Source organism: Podarcis tiliguerta, assembly GCF_965153285.1.
Source record: "Podarcis tiliguerta genome assembly, chromosome: 10".
NCBI classification, from domain to species: Eukaryota; Metazoa; Chordata; class Lepidosauria; order Squamata; family Lacertidae; genus Podarcis; species Podarcis tiliguerta.
In genome coordinates, this window is record NC_139543.1 from 23,248,444 (window position 1) to 23,264,532 (window position 16,089).

General features: G+C 43.0%; 1 protein-coding gene across 1 annotated transcript; it reads right to left on the reverse strand.

Moving 5' to 3' along the window:
- Positions 1 to 3,963: 3,963 nt before the first annotated feature.
- IFRD1 (interferon related developmental regulator 1) lies at positions 3,964 to 15,706 on the reverse strand. The gene is made up of 12 exons (XM_083399921.1): positions 15,341 to 15,706; positions 13,375 to 13,479; positions 12,389 to 12,470; positions 11,308 to 11,432; positions 11,047 to 11,204; positions 10,157 to 10,207; positions 9,880 to 10,058; positions 9,665 to 9,773; positions 7,831 to 7,965; positions 7,002 to 7,130; positions 6,629 to 6,724; positions 3,964 to 4,632 (listed from the first exon to the last, which is right to left on the reverse strand). The coding sequence occupies exons 1-12, from the start codon at positions 15,387 to 15,389 to the stop codon at positions 4,543 to 4,545; spliced, it is 1,308 nt and encodes a 435-aa protein (XP_083256047.1). The 5' UTR covers positions 15,390 to 15,706; the 3' UTR covers positions 3,964 to 4,542.
- Positions 15,707 to 16,089: the final 383 nt, after the last annotated feature.

Consider the following 16,089-nt stretch of genomic DNA (forward strand, 5'->3'; position numbering starts at 1 on the left):
TTGGACATAATGGAGATGTAAAAGATTTGGATCAGGCATAGGCAAACTCGGCCCTCCAGATGTTTTTTGGGACTACAACTCCCATCATCCCTAGCTAACAGGACCAATGGTCAGGGATGATGGGAGTTGTAGTTCCAAAACATCTGGAGGGCCGAGTTTGCCTATCCCTGATTTGGATTATCATAAAAGATGCAGGAGGAAATGATTAATAACAACAGGACTCACAAAGGGGAGGAGGGAAGTCCAGGAGATTCTTTGGAATCTTGTTTTTATGCATTGGACATGTGATTGTAAAACTTTGATCTGAAAACCAAATAAACAAATCTTTAAAAAAAAGAAAGGTGAAACTGCTGTGATCTATTCTAAAAGCAATCCTTAGGAACTGCTAAACCCTAGTAAGATTGTACGCAGCATGTGTACCCAGTGGCGTAGCGTGGGTTGTCAGCACCCAGGGCAAGGCAAGTAATTTGCGCCCCCTGATCCGGGGCAAGGCAAGTAATTTGCGGCCCCTCCCCCCGCTGCACTGTGCCTCCCCCAGATAGTCCCCCGCTCTCTCTCCGCACCGCACCGCACGCCTGGCACCCTCCCCTCCACAGTGGGCGGCGACCCGGCGGCTCGGATTCGCACAGCCAGCACTGCAGTGAGAGTGACCCAGGTAGGGGCAGAGAGCTGCTAGCGCCAGCGCCCCCCCCCCGATGTTGCGCCCGGTGCGGCCGGCCCCCCCTGCACCCCCCACGCTACGCCACTGTGTGTACCAATGTCCTAAGACTGTCAGAGGGGTTGTGGGCATCAACATGTCACTTGTCCCTGACCATTTGCCATCCTGGCTGGTGCTGTTGGGAATCCAACAACACCTAGAGGCCCACCCCTGGTGTAGAGTAGTTGGACCAATGGTCTGACTCCCTGCATTTCAGGGGGTGGGACTTTATGACCCTCAGGTTCCTTTCCAACTCTACAATTCAATGCTTCTAAGGCAGCTTCCTGTACAAGGTTCCAACCCTTGCAACACTTTTTTTAAATTAAATGATAGCATATTTAAACCTAATTTTGATACAGAAAAAGCTTTTACAGATTACATCTTGCTTCTGCTGCTGGATGGTACTGTGAAGATATGTGTGTTTTCTGGTTCAAGGGTATCTAGGTCACATTGCACCATATTGCATATTAGAACATAATGATGCAGTTGCTTTCCATATAAGAAAAATAACTCATCAGCTATCAGGTCCTATTAGATTCCAAAGTCTCGAGTCTCATTTTTAAAATGAGAAGAATAAGCACCAAGTAATATCTACATCTAGAAGCAAAACTAGCTAGGTCCCCCATGGTACAGAATGGAAGATGTGCAGAAGTGTTTAGCCGGTGACTGAAAATGGGGCACTCGAGCCACCTGTTGTTGCATAACCCCAAGTAGTGAGAAATTCTGGAAGCAGTGCTACCTGGGTGTGGCATCCTTTGGAGATGTAGAGATAAGCAGTGGTGCACTTGTGCCATGTCAGCTGCCCTGGATGCCTCTATCCCACCAAGATGCTTTCAACCTTCATCTCTCCCTCCCTCTTGGCTTCTGCATCTATTTCAAACAGGTCCTATTTTCCCTCTCACCAGTGTTTCTGCACCCATCCATTATTCTGGGAGCCTGGTGGATGTGTCACCTTTGCCAAAGATGCACGGCTCTTTCCTTCTATTTCCCAACCATCTCTTGGCTTCCATGGAAACAATTCACCCAACCATTGTATCATTACAATATTAGTAGCCAGCTGGAAGTTGTAACATTTAAAGCTGAGAGGAAGGCAGACTTGGAATGGATCTCTCCTATCATTAGGTACTGGTATAGAAACATCAAAATTCTTAGCCCAGCTGGACAATTGTCTAGCACTGAAGTTGAACTCAGGTTACTGTGGAAAGAATCTGGAATGGAAGATTTGGGGTGTTATCACTACTTGCCAGATAAGATGGTATCACCAAGGCAAATTCTTGGGAAAGAAATTACATTTGCCATTTTTATGGACGTTTATTGTTTGCTTATATGCCTGTTGTCTTTGTCCATGGAGTTTTCTTGGCAGGGATACTGGAGTGGCTTGCCGGTTCCTGCTCCAGGTGGATCACGTTTGGTCAAAACTCTCCACTACTACCTGTTCATGTTGGGTGGCCCTGCACAGCATAGCTCATAGCTTGATGCTTTTGAATTATGGTGCTGGAGGAGACTCTTGAGAGTCCCATGGACTGCAAGATGATCAAACCTATCCATTCTTAAGGCAATCAGCCCTGAGTGCTCACTGGAAGGACAGACCGTGAAGCTGAGGCTCCAATACTTTGGCCACCTCATGAGAAGACTCCCTGGAAAAGACCCTGATGCTGGGAAAGGTTGAGGGCACAAGGAGAAGGGGATGGCAGAGGACGATATGGTTGGACAGTGTTCTCGAAGCTACCAGCATGAGTTTGACCAAACTGCAGGAGGCAGTGGAAGACAGGAGTGCCTGGCGTGCTCTGGTCCATGGAGTGACGAAGAGTTGGACACGACTAAACGACTAAACAACAACATTGTTTGTTTACAGACAGTTGCCTTGGAGATGTCATCTTGTGCCGATTGCAGTAGTCATTGTATCACCCCCCGCCCCTGTTCATTGTTTTATTAAGATGGTATGGCAGCCTGATAATCCGATTTAGCCAGTAGAACCAAAGATACAATTGCCTTCTAGTCCATTTCACTGGTTATGCCCGAAGGCATTCAAGGTGATCTCCTTTACTCTGCGGTTTTTGATCCTTTGGAATAAAGCAATACCAGCTTGTCCATTTCATCCAGTGACCATCTTGGTACATACCAAGCAATATATTACATTATTAGTGCATTTGTCCGCACTTGCTGAGATTGACTTGAAATATGATTGGATCGGGATTGTCACAGCTTCTGATTCCTGTGCATTCAAGTAGTCCATTTGACCAAGTCGCACCTCATCCAGGAAGAAGGAACACAGATGAAACTGACCTACGGAAGGCACAAGGCAGGGTGATGGAAATCATCATGCCCTGAAGTCACACTCATCTGTCCTCACTTTAACTTAGACCTTCTGACTATAACTGATTCATCAGCCAAGAGAACCTTTTGCTAAGCTTTGGCTTAGGTAGAGCTAGGGTGATGAGAGTTCAAAAAATATTGAGCGCAACATATTGGCAACCACTATTCCAGAGGACCATGTGGCATTTCATGAACTTTGGTGTATCACATTGAATTCTCTCCTGGGTAGAATCATAGCATAGCACTGTAGAGTTGGAAGGGACCCTGAGGATCATCTAGTCCAACCCCCTGCAATGCAGGAATATGCAGCTGGTCCATACAGGGATCGAACCTGCAACCTTGGCGTTATCAGCACCATGGTCTAACCAACTGAGCTATCCAGGCTCAATCGACAGCCTAATTGTAGGGTAAGGACAGCCCTTCCAGCATTCAACGTTTAGCTAAGGGAATTACTGCAATACACATTGCACAGAACTACCTCATTAACTTATAAGGTAGGTGGCAACCAAGAAGAGGGCCTTTTCTGGGTGGCAACTGAACATGTATCTCTACCCAGAACAGTTTGGGTTTTTTCCATTTTTCCTTTCCGGCAACAAGCAGTAATTATTTTTGGCTGAACTTCTGGAGGCGAAAGATTAAGAACATGTAGTTTTCATTTTGTCTGCTGTTTTACTCCTGACATTTACCTGATTTGGGGATTTATGAGTTAATAAAAAGTCTAGATATCATCTACATATAAGAAGCTGTGGATCACCAAAGACAGCAGTGCCAGCACCGTTATTAATATTGACAGAGCAGTCCTACTGATAGCTCAACTCAATTTTACCATTAGTGTCAAAAGTGCTACTTCGGTTTAAACAGTTGTAACCCTTTTATTGCCGGTATATAATTTCCATGCAACACTCTTTCACACAATTTCATTTCAGACAGACGCTTTGAGGAAAAGCAGCTTTCAGATATAAATAGCTTTTATTATCCAAGTTTCAGCATATGATGCGTAACATTTCTTGAAAGATTTCATGTGCTACTTCAGTGTAAAGGCTGCAAGCCAAGCTAGAGGGGTCCATGGCGAGTACACCAAGGTCACTGCCACAGCTGGGATGTTTCATTTTAAAACACGGGTCTATAAAATAGCTTGTTCAGAGGCGTGCTTAACCCTACAGATATTCTTATTAGAATTCCCCCCATCTTATTAGATTGCTAAAAACAATGAACCTTGAAACAAAGCAACCCTCAGCACCATTTAACCAAGTGTTAAGAATTATGCCAGATTCACGAGCTATCTTACTCACCAATAAAGTGCTACAAAAGCCGCCTCTCTCTCCCCTCATCAGATTACATTCTAATCTACAATACAGATCCATCTAGGGAGCTAATATACAACACTGTTCTATAGATGGGCAAGAAGATATCTAAGAAATACATGGAGTTTTTAAAAGTCTCATTTCACTTTGAACACCACAATTAATCACACTAAACAGAAATTCAATTTAACCGAACGAAGTTGACGGTCTTCAGCAGAGCTTGCTCTAGAACACTTCGCCCACATCGGCCCTTTTATCACGGCACTTGTTTCGAGCCTTCGTCCGGGCTTTGAATGCTGCAGAGTTGTACAAATGCTATAAAAACAGCAGAGAAATGCAATCGGTGTTAACATTCCTTCTGACAACGTTTTGGGGTTATGCATTCATTTTGCACAGACACACCCGTGTATTTGACAACAGCCAATGTGCAAAAATGAGAAAGATTTGTTAAATCTTGTACACTGCCAGCTGACCTTTACATAGTTCTGCATCACCAAGTTCTAAATATTTCAAGTGGTGGTCTTAGCATTAAAAATTAAAATTACAACCACAATACTTTGTTGATGCAATTGCTGCCCAAGATACCGCACGGCTGGAAGAAAATTCTGCAATCCTTATGATTGCTAAGCAACCATGCCAACACAGTTGGGCTTCTCAGATTTATTATCTGTTTCCGTTCTGATTTTCTACCATACAGAACCTGGTAAGAGAGCTAATCGTAACACTGATGTCCCGGTCACCATGAAAGCAGATATGCATAGTAACTGTTGCCAGCAGCTGCCACCACTCCCCAACAGCACATTATGAAGGCTGTGCACACAAGTTGTGTGTATCGAGATAAATGGAATTCTAAGGGAAGGTTTACATACTCAGTAAACGTCTCTGCAAAATGGAGTTGCCAAAAGATGGCAGTTCAGAGATGTTCTGCTTGCAAAGGGACACTTATGTGGAGTCAAAGCTGACCACATAAATGAAGTCCCCATGTGAATGTCTATAAATTATATCACAACAACTGAAGCAATCCCCCCCCCCCTCCTGGTGAGACCCTTCTCGAGGGAGGGTTAACCCTTCTCATTCCAGCTTCAAGGCCCCACATGGCATTTAGGCTTTTTAAAAGCTTCCATTGGCGCCAAGGCTTTTAAAAACCCTAAATGCTACATCAGGGTAGGGACAAACTGGGAGGAAGCCCTGTGGAGCAGAGGTCCCACAACGCAAGACAGCATTTATTTTTGCGGGTCCCTCCGCCATGTGCTATTTTATGATTCTGGGGACAGACTGCTGTTTATTTTTACACTGACCACTTTTTAAAAAGAACTATTTAAACCTATGAACTTTATAAATTTGGTAAGTTGCAATATAGTGCTTTCCTTAGCCATAGGGTTAACTAGAAATGAACGCTTTAATACACAATTGGAAGGTGTATGTTTCAGGTGCGTGGGTGGCTGAAGTGCACTAGCAGAGAGCCCTCAATAATAGGATCATCTCTTCTCCGGCCTGTTGAATTTATCTCAGCCATCACCCCGGTTCTCTGTTACAAATAATAAATAATAATAATAATAATAATAATAATAATTATTATTATTATTATTATTATTATTATTATTATTATTATTATTATTATGCCACCTGTACATCCAAATACAGAAAGCCATTCACAGTTGCTATCTACAACTGTGAAACCACCAGCTTCTCTAACAGACTAGAGGGCTGTAACACCTTCTGAAAGAGTAGGCTGTTGGCCCAAACAGTCAAGATGGAACAGATCAAGTTCTTTAAAGTTATTTCTATCAACAAAGTCAAAAAGCAAAGGCTTTTTAGTAGTACGGCTCTGCATATTTGGGGAATTTATTTGGGGGTGGGGGACACCTACTCCAACTCTATCTGTACTGCTTTCCCCTCTTCTTTTCACCAAATTACAATGTCTGCCATGACGGAGAAACCCCAAGCCCAGGATGAGGCAGTGCTGAGCCACATGCTCAGGTTGTGCTACTGAAAGCTCTCTGAAGGTAGAAAAAGACCAAGCAAGACTCAGTTTCAGTTAGATGAGGGTTTCCCAAACTTGGATCTCCAGTTGGACTACAGTTCCCACCATCCCTGACCACTGGGGTCCTGGCTAGCTAGGGATGATGGGAGTTGTAGTCCAAAAACAGCTGAAGATTCGTCTGGGAAACCCTGAGTTAGATGCTTTTGTCAGGAGACTAATTACTGTGCGCCTCAGGGCAAGTGGCAAAATCACAAAGCGGAAACTGCACCAAATTTAAAAACCAAACCAAACGAAGTAAATCAGCTTAACAGAATGTGAGTAACATACCCTTTCAAAACGGGGAATCTTCATGGATTTAAGTGTTGCCTCATCAAGCATCAGTGGCGGCCCGAGTTCAAAGACATTCCGGAGAAGCTCATTGGACTGGATAAAACATTAAGTCATTAGAGTTGAGCAAATGTTGCACCTTCAAGTTTTCAACCATTGCTTGTGACATATCGGCTATCAAGAGCTGCTAAATGTGATTGTAGTACCATTTTTGTTTTCTTTCCATGGCTAAAAATCTAGGAGGGTCCTACTCAAGTAGAGATGAGGTAGCACCATAAAGCAATTTCCTGTTCTCTTACCCCCGTTTGTGTTTTTAAAGTAGTTTAAAAAGCACTAAGTACAACCGCCACTCTATTGAAAGTTTTTAAGTTACCTGCAAATGGTATTGCATCCCCGATCCTAAGATTTCCTTGAAAGTATCGTATGTTTGTTTTTTAACCCAGCAGTCAATGTACATGCGCTCAGGTCCAAATTTGACTGTCTCTGTAGGGAAGTCATGCTCCTGTCAAAATAAACAAGCAGTCAATATCAGGAAAGTGTCGTTTTAGAAATGCAACTTACACCTGAATGTACCCTAGCTGCCGCTGCAAACTAAGACAGTACATTGCTTGACTATTTGTAAAAATCATGCTAATTTCATGACTTATTCTCAAGTGGAGGTAGCTGAGCCTGACTTCAATGTATACCTCCCAAATAGTGCTGCAGGCTTTGGATTTTAATAATTTGCTCTCATTATAAACATCAGATTAAAATATAAGAATTAAAAACAAATCCTGTGAAACACAATTTTTGGACCTAGTTGCTATCTCAATGTACTGGGTCCCCATCCCCCCCCCCTTTAATGAAAGCAATTCAGGAATTATTCATGACTCAAGATTCACCTTTGACTACAGGTTAGTCCTCTGACAGCAGTTTGCTCTTTAGACAAAGCCAGTATCTCTACTGAAAGACCTGAAGTTTCAAAAGCACCCCTCCCCAAAATGCTATTCCCTAAACAAAAGTGGCCTCCATGGATGCCGTCATTAGTATTAAAAATAAAACAAATGAGATCAGGTACAATATATTCAATAGGTGTATCTTAGCACTGAGCAACGTCCCTTATACTAAAAAGAACAAGCTTTTCAAAGCACTTGCTTTTCAAAGATGCAGTCTTAACCAGTAACATTTTATACACTTTTTTACATTTGCTCATTCGTCTTTACCTCTACAGCCCGCAAGACATCTCTGAAGACAGACCGCTGTTTCCTTTTGTCCACTTTGGCACGGTGCTTGTTCCCATCTGTGGCTAGAGCCTTCAGTTTCTGTGTTAGAAGCTCCATATCTTCATAAAAGAAATCCTAGTCAGACGGGGAGGAGGGAATAACATGTTACTTGTGGGAGTTGAACTTGTTGAATATTTTGCAAACTGTATTTCACATTTCACTGTGAATGGCTCAACTGTCAAACAAATCTTCATTAAATGGAGAGATCAAGTTATAACAATACTAAAAGCTAGGTGTTCTGAGAGATTGTAGGATAAAATAGCCCTCCCTTTAAGGGCAAAATGTCTTCTGAAGTCTACATTTGCTTCTTCTATCCATCACCCTGAAATTTAGAAAGGGGAGATTATTCTTTGTCCTAACTGGAAACTGTAAATTAACCTGATGATTATTGTGCATGCTTGGTTTCGTTGTTTTAAATTGTTTTGTTGCTGCGACCTGCCTTGGGACCTTTTGGTGAAGTGCGAGAAATCAATATATTATTATTATTAAGGTTATAAAGTGTCTTTTAGTAGGGGTTTGTTTGGGAATGTAGCCATCATTTAACTGCTCTGATGTGAGTAGCTTCAAGTGAGTAGATGCTGAAATGGTTCTGCATTTCGGACCTCTGGTTTAACAGGTCTCCTCTTTCCATTCATGACTACTAAAACTGAGTCAGCTATTGATTCCACCTTTTACCTCCCACATTGTTTATATGTGTGTTTCAGTAGCAACACTGAATATCTTATGTTTCCTTCTCATCTGACTACACCTGTCTGCCCAAGTTGTTCATCACACGATCCTATGTAATGTCTTTATTGGCTGTTCCTATGAGTGGAAAAATTTACTAGTGACAGCTCAATCATTGAAACAATGAGTAGGCTGAAAGATTATTTGGTTTTTGGCAGTGTGTAGGAGCCAATGTTAATGAGGTCAAACAGATGCCATTAACCAAAGTCAAATGCTGTAATCAGAGCTTAAAGTTTTGAACGCTCGTTTAGATATTGTGCAATGGACTGGCCGTCTTGACGAATCTAGAGTTATTCTTTTTTCTACCATCCTGGGTCACCTAGAGTTTTTATAGGTACCTTACCAAGACAGGTACATAGAAAACAGTAAAGATATTAATAAAGCCACTTTAAAATATGATAAAGCAAATTATGGAAGTCTGAAACAATAATGAACTAAGATGATCTTATTGTATCAGCTGCCTATATGTTATCAGGTTCAATTCAAGATTTTGGTATTTAAAGAAACTTGCAATCATTGCAGGTTGTCCCGCCTTATGCTGTTGCTCTGTTTTTATTAACTGGATTTTTTTTAAAAAAATCTCATTGAATTTTTGTGTATTGGTGGAAACCACCCTAGAATGATAATCATGTTATGGGGAAAAGTCTAAAAAATTGGAGAAATAAGTAATTTCCCATATAAATGGTATCTCATGTAAGTTTATAATTATGGGAGTGATGTGTTCTCTCTCCCCACTCCCCTCACTGAACTAAAACACTGCAGGGTCACACGATCTATCACACTCAAGGGGCATGGTAAGACATAACACAGAGGATGACTTCAACTCCTCAGAAATATGATCCTGATTTTTGCAGGTGTTTAATTAGTTGCTACTGAAATATTACATTTGATCCAGATTCTAATAAGACCTATGTATGATCAAATGTTATTCATATGCAGAAAGCCATTATTTCTCCACCAGATACACGAAACGCCCAAGATACAGCATAAAAGCTATTTACAAAATATGCTCTCCATCTTTCCCTGCAGAATCATTCTCTGAACTTACCCCATCTGTTTCTCTTGCTAGTTCAAACAGAAGAGCCAAGGATTCCCCAGCAGCAATCCTCATGTTGACATCGTCACAGGATAACAGGATGGGAAATTTATGCAAATGCCTAGGAAATTTGGAAGCATGTTATTGATCTGCGTTACTGCACACAAAGCCATATTTGATTTAAACTGCACTTCTGGGTATGGTTTCCAAGGGAACAGAATACGCACATTTCAAGTTTCTTCTTCACTTCATTCATTGGGCAGATGGTTAACAGAAGCGTCCATGACAAGAGAGCGCTGATGTGAAGAACTGTATTCTGGGTACTGGAAATGCTATTTGAATTCCTCTCGTTCTGATAGGATTTTGTGAAGATATTTTCCAGGCATTCCATGGTTGTATACAATTCCTGGTTTAAGAAACAGACCGAGACCGTTTAATTCACTGTTTGATCTGGAATGGTTAATTCATAGCTAAATAATACCGTTCATAAAAACGTTTGCTTACTGTGATATCATCAGTGGCAATAAAGCAACAGACTCCTAAGCAGGTGGCACACTAGAAATAAAGAAACAGAAGTTAATGCTTTTAACTTTACTGCTACATTTTGTCCTCACAGAACAACAGACCAAAAATGAGTGAGTCTGTTCCAATTAAAAGTGGTTTAAATCATGTAACATGCTTCTGTCCTTGTCTTCAGACAAGACAACAAAGCATCCTTTAACCGATCAGTCAACCACATACTTTGCAAGTTGTTTCATACAAAAACAAGGAAAGTTTACGGTTTTGTCACTGTCTTGGCTAGATCTCAATGTTTAAGGAAGCACGTTACAGGAAAACACCACTCCCAGCTCCCTAGTGGTCTCTCCCTCCTTCCTTCCTGGCTAGCTCTAATACTAATACTTCCAAGGGACATTACCCACCAAACCTGCAAGAAACATTCTGAGTTACAATTGCTGTTTTTATCGCCGTGCACCAGGGGTCACCAATGTGGTGCTTGCAAGCAAATCTACACCCACACAGGCCTCCTTCTCCCTGGCCGTATCAAGCTTGAAAGAAACATTTTAGAATAGGTTGTAGTGTATGCTTGGTTGCAGGGTGGGTGTGTGGTGTCCACAACTGCCTCTCCATCCTGTGGAAGTTTCCATGGACCCAAAACGGTTGCCATGCGCTGTCGCCAGCAACCCTACCACGGAGAGTAAGCGTGACACACAGGCATTGCCTGACGGTTCAAGACTAAGTTATAAGCCTTGATGCCAAGTCTGCAAAAGAATAAGACACCAATTGGCCAGGGAAACATTTTAAGGCCCTCAGGTTCCAACACACACGTCACTGCAATATGGGATACAAGGCATCCACTTGCACTTCTTCATCCCAAGTACCAACTTTTTACTTACAGCTTGCCTTGCTTGTACACTTGCTGACGCATCACAGAGAATCTTCTTCAGAATCGGCGCAAGGGTCTTATATATTTCCTCACTTTCAATTCCTGACCCCAGCTGCACACAAAGCAGACAAGCCAATCCTGCTGCTGCACGCTGCTCATCGCTCTTGCCTAAACACAGAAAGCCAGTCATGACTTGGCAGAACTAAATGCAAGAGCAATTAAACATGACAACAGAATAATGCTATTTTATAGGAAAAGAGATGCACATTACCTTTCTTTATACAGCGTTCGATGCTATCTGTTAGCGTCATTCTCCTTTCCAGGATGAACTCGTACAGTATTTTTGAAGACAGGGCGTTTTTAAGACCTTCAAGAGCTGACTGCCTTGTCTTCGCACTATTGGGGAGTTCATGGTAAAAGGTCAGTTGAAAGCTCTGTGCTGCAAATTTCAATCTGGTTGTGTTATGCATGCTTTAGATTCCACCTCTACCTCCTTCCCAAAAGGCAGAACAACATTTAAGGCTAAGATTTCCAAAGCCAAGATTTGAAAAACTGCTTATCAGAGCGTCCCATACTAGCACTCAGCCTCTGCTGTGGCAGACACCACATTCGCCCAATTTCTCATTCTGCAAACCTTAATGTCTCAATGCCAAGGAAACACTGCTCATAAAATGTTTTCTCTTCACAGCTCTTTTCCTTTTCTAGGCATAGGGAAAGACTCTTAATCCAACATCTTTAGGAAAAGAGCATTTGAGGGATTGGTAACTGGAGGAAGGTAGATATGGCAGGGAATAAGACTCAGGTTTAAATTGAAAAAATTCCCAGTGCCTTTAGAAAATGACAGGGTGCTTTCTTGAAGTAGTGGTGAGCTGAGAAATCATGGCAGGCAAGAACATTGAAAAATGATGTGGGTGGAACAAGCTGAAAAAAAGTCATTTTCCCTATTATCATCTATTCCCAAATTAAGACATGATGAAGGCTGACTTATACAGTAGCTATCCTAAATGTATCCTAATTCATAGGATTTGCTGCCAAGCTAAGATACAACTTCCTGAACAAATCTGCCCTTGGATACAATAATTATTACTTATTAAACTTCTATACTACCCTTCATCTGAGGATCACAGGGCTGGGTTACAATATTATAAAGCTCCTATGACCTCATGGGAAAGCTCTAGCCCACAATTTGCAAAATCTTTTAAGCCAGCCTCCTAAACCAGGTATCTTCCAGATGGTGCTAGACTCATTTGCCCACCAACCCCAGACAGTCCTCAAGGACAGGAGCCCTAAACATCCGGAGAACATACATCCAGATGGCCAATTTAAGCTTTTACTTCTCCGACCTCCCATACCTCTTGTCCAACGTGAGGTCAATTAATCCCTTCAGCTTGTACTCCAAATCTTCTTGCGTTGCTTCCTCATCAACTTCAGGCCCTACACATACGTGACAAGACAGTACGATTACAATTAATAAACCTAGCCTCACAGAATGAGTCTTCAGAGTCTTGTGGAAATTATACATATCTGATTTAATCCATGTAAGGTCTCCTCCACTTCTGCCTGGCCACCAAGCCTTCAGTGGAGGATCTGCTCTGTGTATTTCTGGTCCGACCCCGTAATAAATCAATTCATTCATACTTGATCTGCTCTGTGTTCCACTGCTGGGCAATAGTGGAGTTGGCAGATAGATGGGGCTGGACCTCCACTATGGCAGCCAGGTTTAGGAACTGGCCCCATTACTAAAGGTGTTTTGATGCCATGTAAAAACATGTATTCATTTGTGGAGGGGGGAATAATCTGGACAAATAACCCCCTAGAGTTTCTACTTGTACAGTGGACCCTCTGGATACGAATCAAATTCATTCCGGGAGTCCGTCTGCAACCCGAAAAGTCCATAGGCAGAAATGCTGCTTCTGCGCACGCCGCAATTGAGCGCTTCTGCGCATGCGGCAAAACCCAAAAGTTATGTATCCAGAGCGGTACGTAACTAGAGGGTCCACGGTATACTCTTTCAGAAAGGGGGCTTTGTGACTACCCAACACAACTATTACCTTGTAGTAAGCAAAACTTGCTCCACTCAATGACTAGTCTACTCCAGATAATAATGTGAACGTGTAACACAAATACATGAAACATAAATTCTTTGACTTGCCTTAGTTTCATAAAGGAGCTACAAATTAGACCCCCCCCCCAATTATCTTGAGGGTTAGGTGCTTTTAAATAAAGTAGCATTTCGAAATAAAATATACCACATTCAATCCAAACCAAACTCTTTCCAAATGTAATAAGCATTTCATGTCTGCAGTAGTTTCCTAATAAGACACAAGGGTTAACATACCATCCTCAGTGATGCTGGAAGGATCACTGAAGCCACTGCAGTGACTCATAGTTTCAATTGATGCATCTTCATCACTAAAAGATTGCATATTTCTGTGCTGGGCACCTAGGAAAAGCATTTGGAACAGTCAACATTAACACAGGGTAATACTCTGGAATGTCTACGCCATCAAGACCAATATACTGCCAATTTTCTATTTCTAAACCCTAGAAGTAGGGGTCCACTGCAGACAGAATTATGTGTTGGGAAGGAAGACCAACTGACAGCTATATCTCAAAGACAAATTATTTCAACAAGCCATAGTTCTGTCTTACCGTATATGCGTGGCAGCCTGTTTTCAAACTATTCTGCTGTCATCTATTCTTAACTGCCTAAGTTCTTTTAACCTCCCAGTATCTGCACATTAAACAAAGTGTAACATTCCTCTGCTGTCAACCATTTGCAACATGCTACCCGGCAGAATTTCTCTGGCCAAAGAACAGCCTTGTTGGCATAGAAGTAAGCTTTTACTAAAACAAAATGGGAGGCATGCAGTCCAACACACAGCAAGTATACAAATGTGGCAGGAGTTTAAAAGACTACCCTATTAATGCATGTTGCATTTCTAGACTTCATCCAACTTCATTTGCAGGCCCAATCACAACTATTACTATGGGCACCACTAAAAAACCACTAAATATAGATATTTTTATAAAGTTTTAAAGTCACAGTATCAAACTCAGGTAGAATAAACAGAAAGCATCAGAATTCTCAACTCTTGGGGCAGGGGTCAAGCAATATCTAGCCAATTTCACTGGGTTAGAATTGCTGTATACTTACCACACTGGCCTCACATGTTAATTTTATCAACAGCAACAACACATAATTACATCACTGAGGTTGCATAAATGTCTAGTGACTAATCGTCTTCCAAGATGCCTAGCTCTCATCTTTTTATTTTGAGCAATGAGCAACACCTTGCTGCTTTTAGACCTATTAGATGATACCTGTCACAGCCTTGCAGGTATTTTCAGATTACCATGAGAACCAGAGAGTTTATTTCTGTGTATAATTTAAATGGTACCTAAGGCTGAAATATATCACTGCATATGAAACAAAGCTAAACAGATTAGATCTGAGCAGCAAGTTGTATTATTAATCTGTGCCTTTACAATTTATATTGCATTTTGAATCTTTTCCCATCAAGCACACAATATGGGTCCGATTGCTCAATCTTTGTGAGCATTTGTTTAGGATAGAGGCCTGATGGAACATAACCACATAGTTTTATTTATTGCTTCACCACAAAATCTAAAGCTGTCCATAGCAAATACCAAAATGATTGGAGACTTGTCCTCCCATTTAAAGCCTTTCAGTGTCCACAAATACATTTACATAAGTTGTTCTCTGTCTCGATTTCATCTTGGCCCGATATACCTGAAGGAGCATCTCCAACCCCATCATTCAGCCTTCTGAGTCTTCTGGCGGCTCCCTCACTGCGAGAAGTGAGGTTACAGGGAACCAGGCAGAAGTTCTTCTCGATAGTGGCACCCTCCCCTGTGGATCACCCTCCCAACAGATGTCAAGGAAATAAGCATCTATCTGACTTTTAGATGGCATCTGAAGGTAACGCTATATCAGGAAGTTCTTAATGTTTGATATTTTATTATAAAGTGCTGGAAACCGCCCAGAGAGTCTGGGGAAACGGGCAGGGTATAAAAAATAAATTAATTAGTGGTAGTAGTAGAAATAGTAGTAAATCTGTCTGTGCTTGGCTACCGAGACCATAAACACATGACCTTTCAAACACATCTATTTGGAGGGGATCCCTAACCTGGCAGAGAGAGAGGACCTGAAATACAGGCCAGGTGGCAACCTTAACAGAACAAGAAGCTCGCTTCCCGCCACCCGTGGGGGGAAGCCAAGCAGAGAACTACAGCCCCCATTACGCCCCGCGGCGGGGGCGCATGCGCGCCGGCTCCCTCACCTGACGTTCCGCGCGGGTTACCCCCTCCCCGCCGCTTGGACTTGGGCATGGCAGCGGCCTTGTAGCGGCGACGGCTTCGCGCGCGGCTCCTTCCCGGTGCTCCCTCTCTGGGGTTCTCGTCGGCCTGGCTTTTGTTTCTCCCCCTCGCCCAGGCAGCGCTGACAATCAGCCGATGGAAGAGCAGGAGCGCTTTTTATTATAGAAACGTCTCTGTGAGGCCGGCTTCCCGGACCGAGGCAGCGGATGCGATTGAGGAAAGCAGGCGATAGGCAAAGCTGTAGCAGCGGCAGAAATCCCCGTGGATGCCCGTGAACGGAATCGATACATGTTTCTCCTCTCAGACGCCAAGGAACTAAAGGCGGGGGACAGCCGCTGACGTGGCTTTTATAGGGAACCCAGCGGAGGCGGAGGCGGTGCAGTGACGTTACAGGGGCGTGGCTTGGAAACGACCAATGGCAGCCGCAGGTTTCCGTGACGTACAAGAGGGGAGCCGCGCATTGACCTCTGGGGCGTGTGGTTCCCCCCCCCCCCCCAGCATCCCTTTCTCTCGAAGTTCCGCGGTCGTTTACAAGGGCGGTGCCTCTCGCAGCTGCCGCTTCATTTCTTCCCCTTCCAGACATAAGGGAGCGTTCCAGGCCCCCGTGGCATGCTGGGAACTGTAGTCTGTACCCTTTCCGGGGCCATTGCGGTACACGGCGGTCTCACGTCGGCCGCCTTGCCTCCGTCGTTGTCCTCAGATAACCTCCTGG

Coding starts and splice junctions, on each gene's coding strand:
- IFRD1 (XM_083399921.1), bottom strand. CDS start 15,389: ATGCCCAAGTCCAAGCGGCGGGGAGGGGGTAACCCGCGCGGAACGTCA. Junction 7,131..7,830: donor ATGTCTTGCGGGCTGTAGAG/GTAAAGACGAAT, acceptor TTATTTTGACAG/GAGCATGACTTCCCTACAGA. Junction 6,725..7,001: donor GGATGCAATACCATTTGCAG/GTAACTTAAAAA, acceptor TGTTTTATCCAG/TCCAATGAGCTTCTCCGGAA.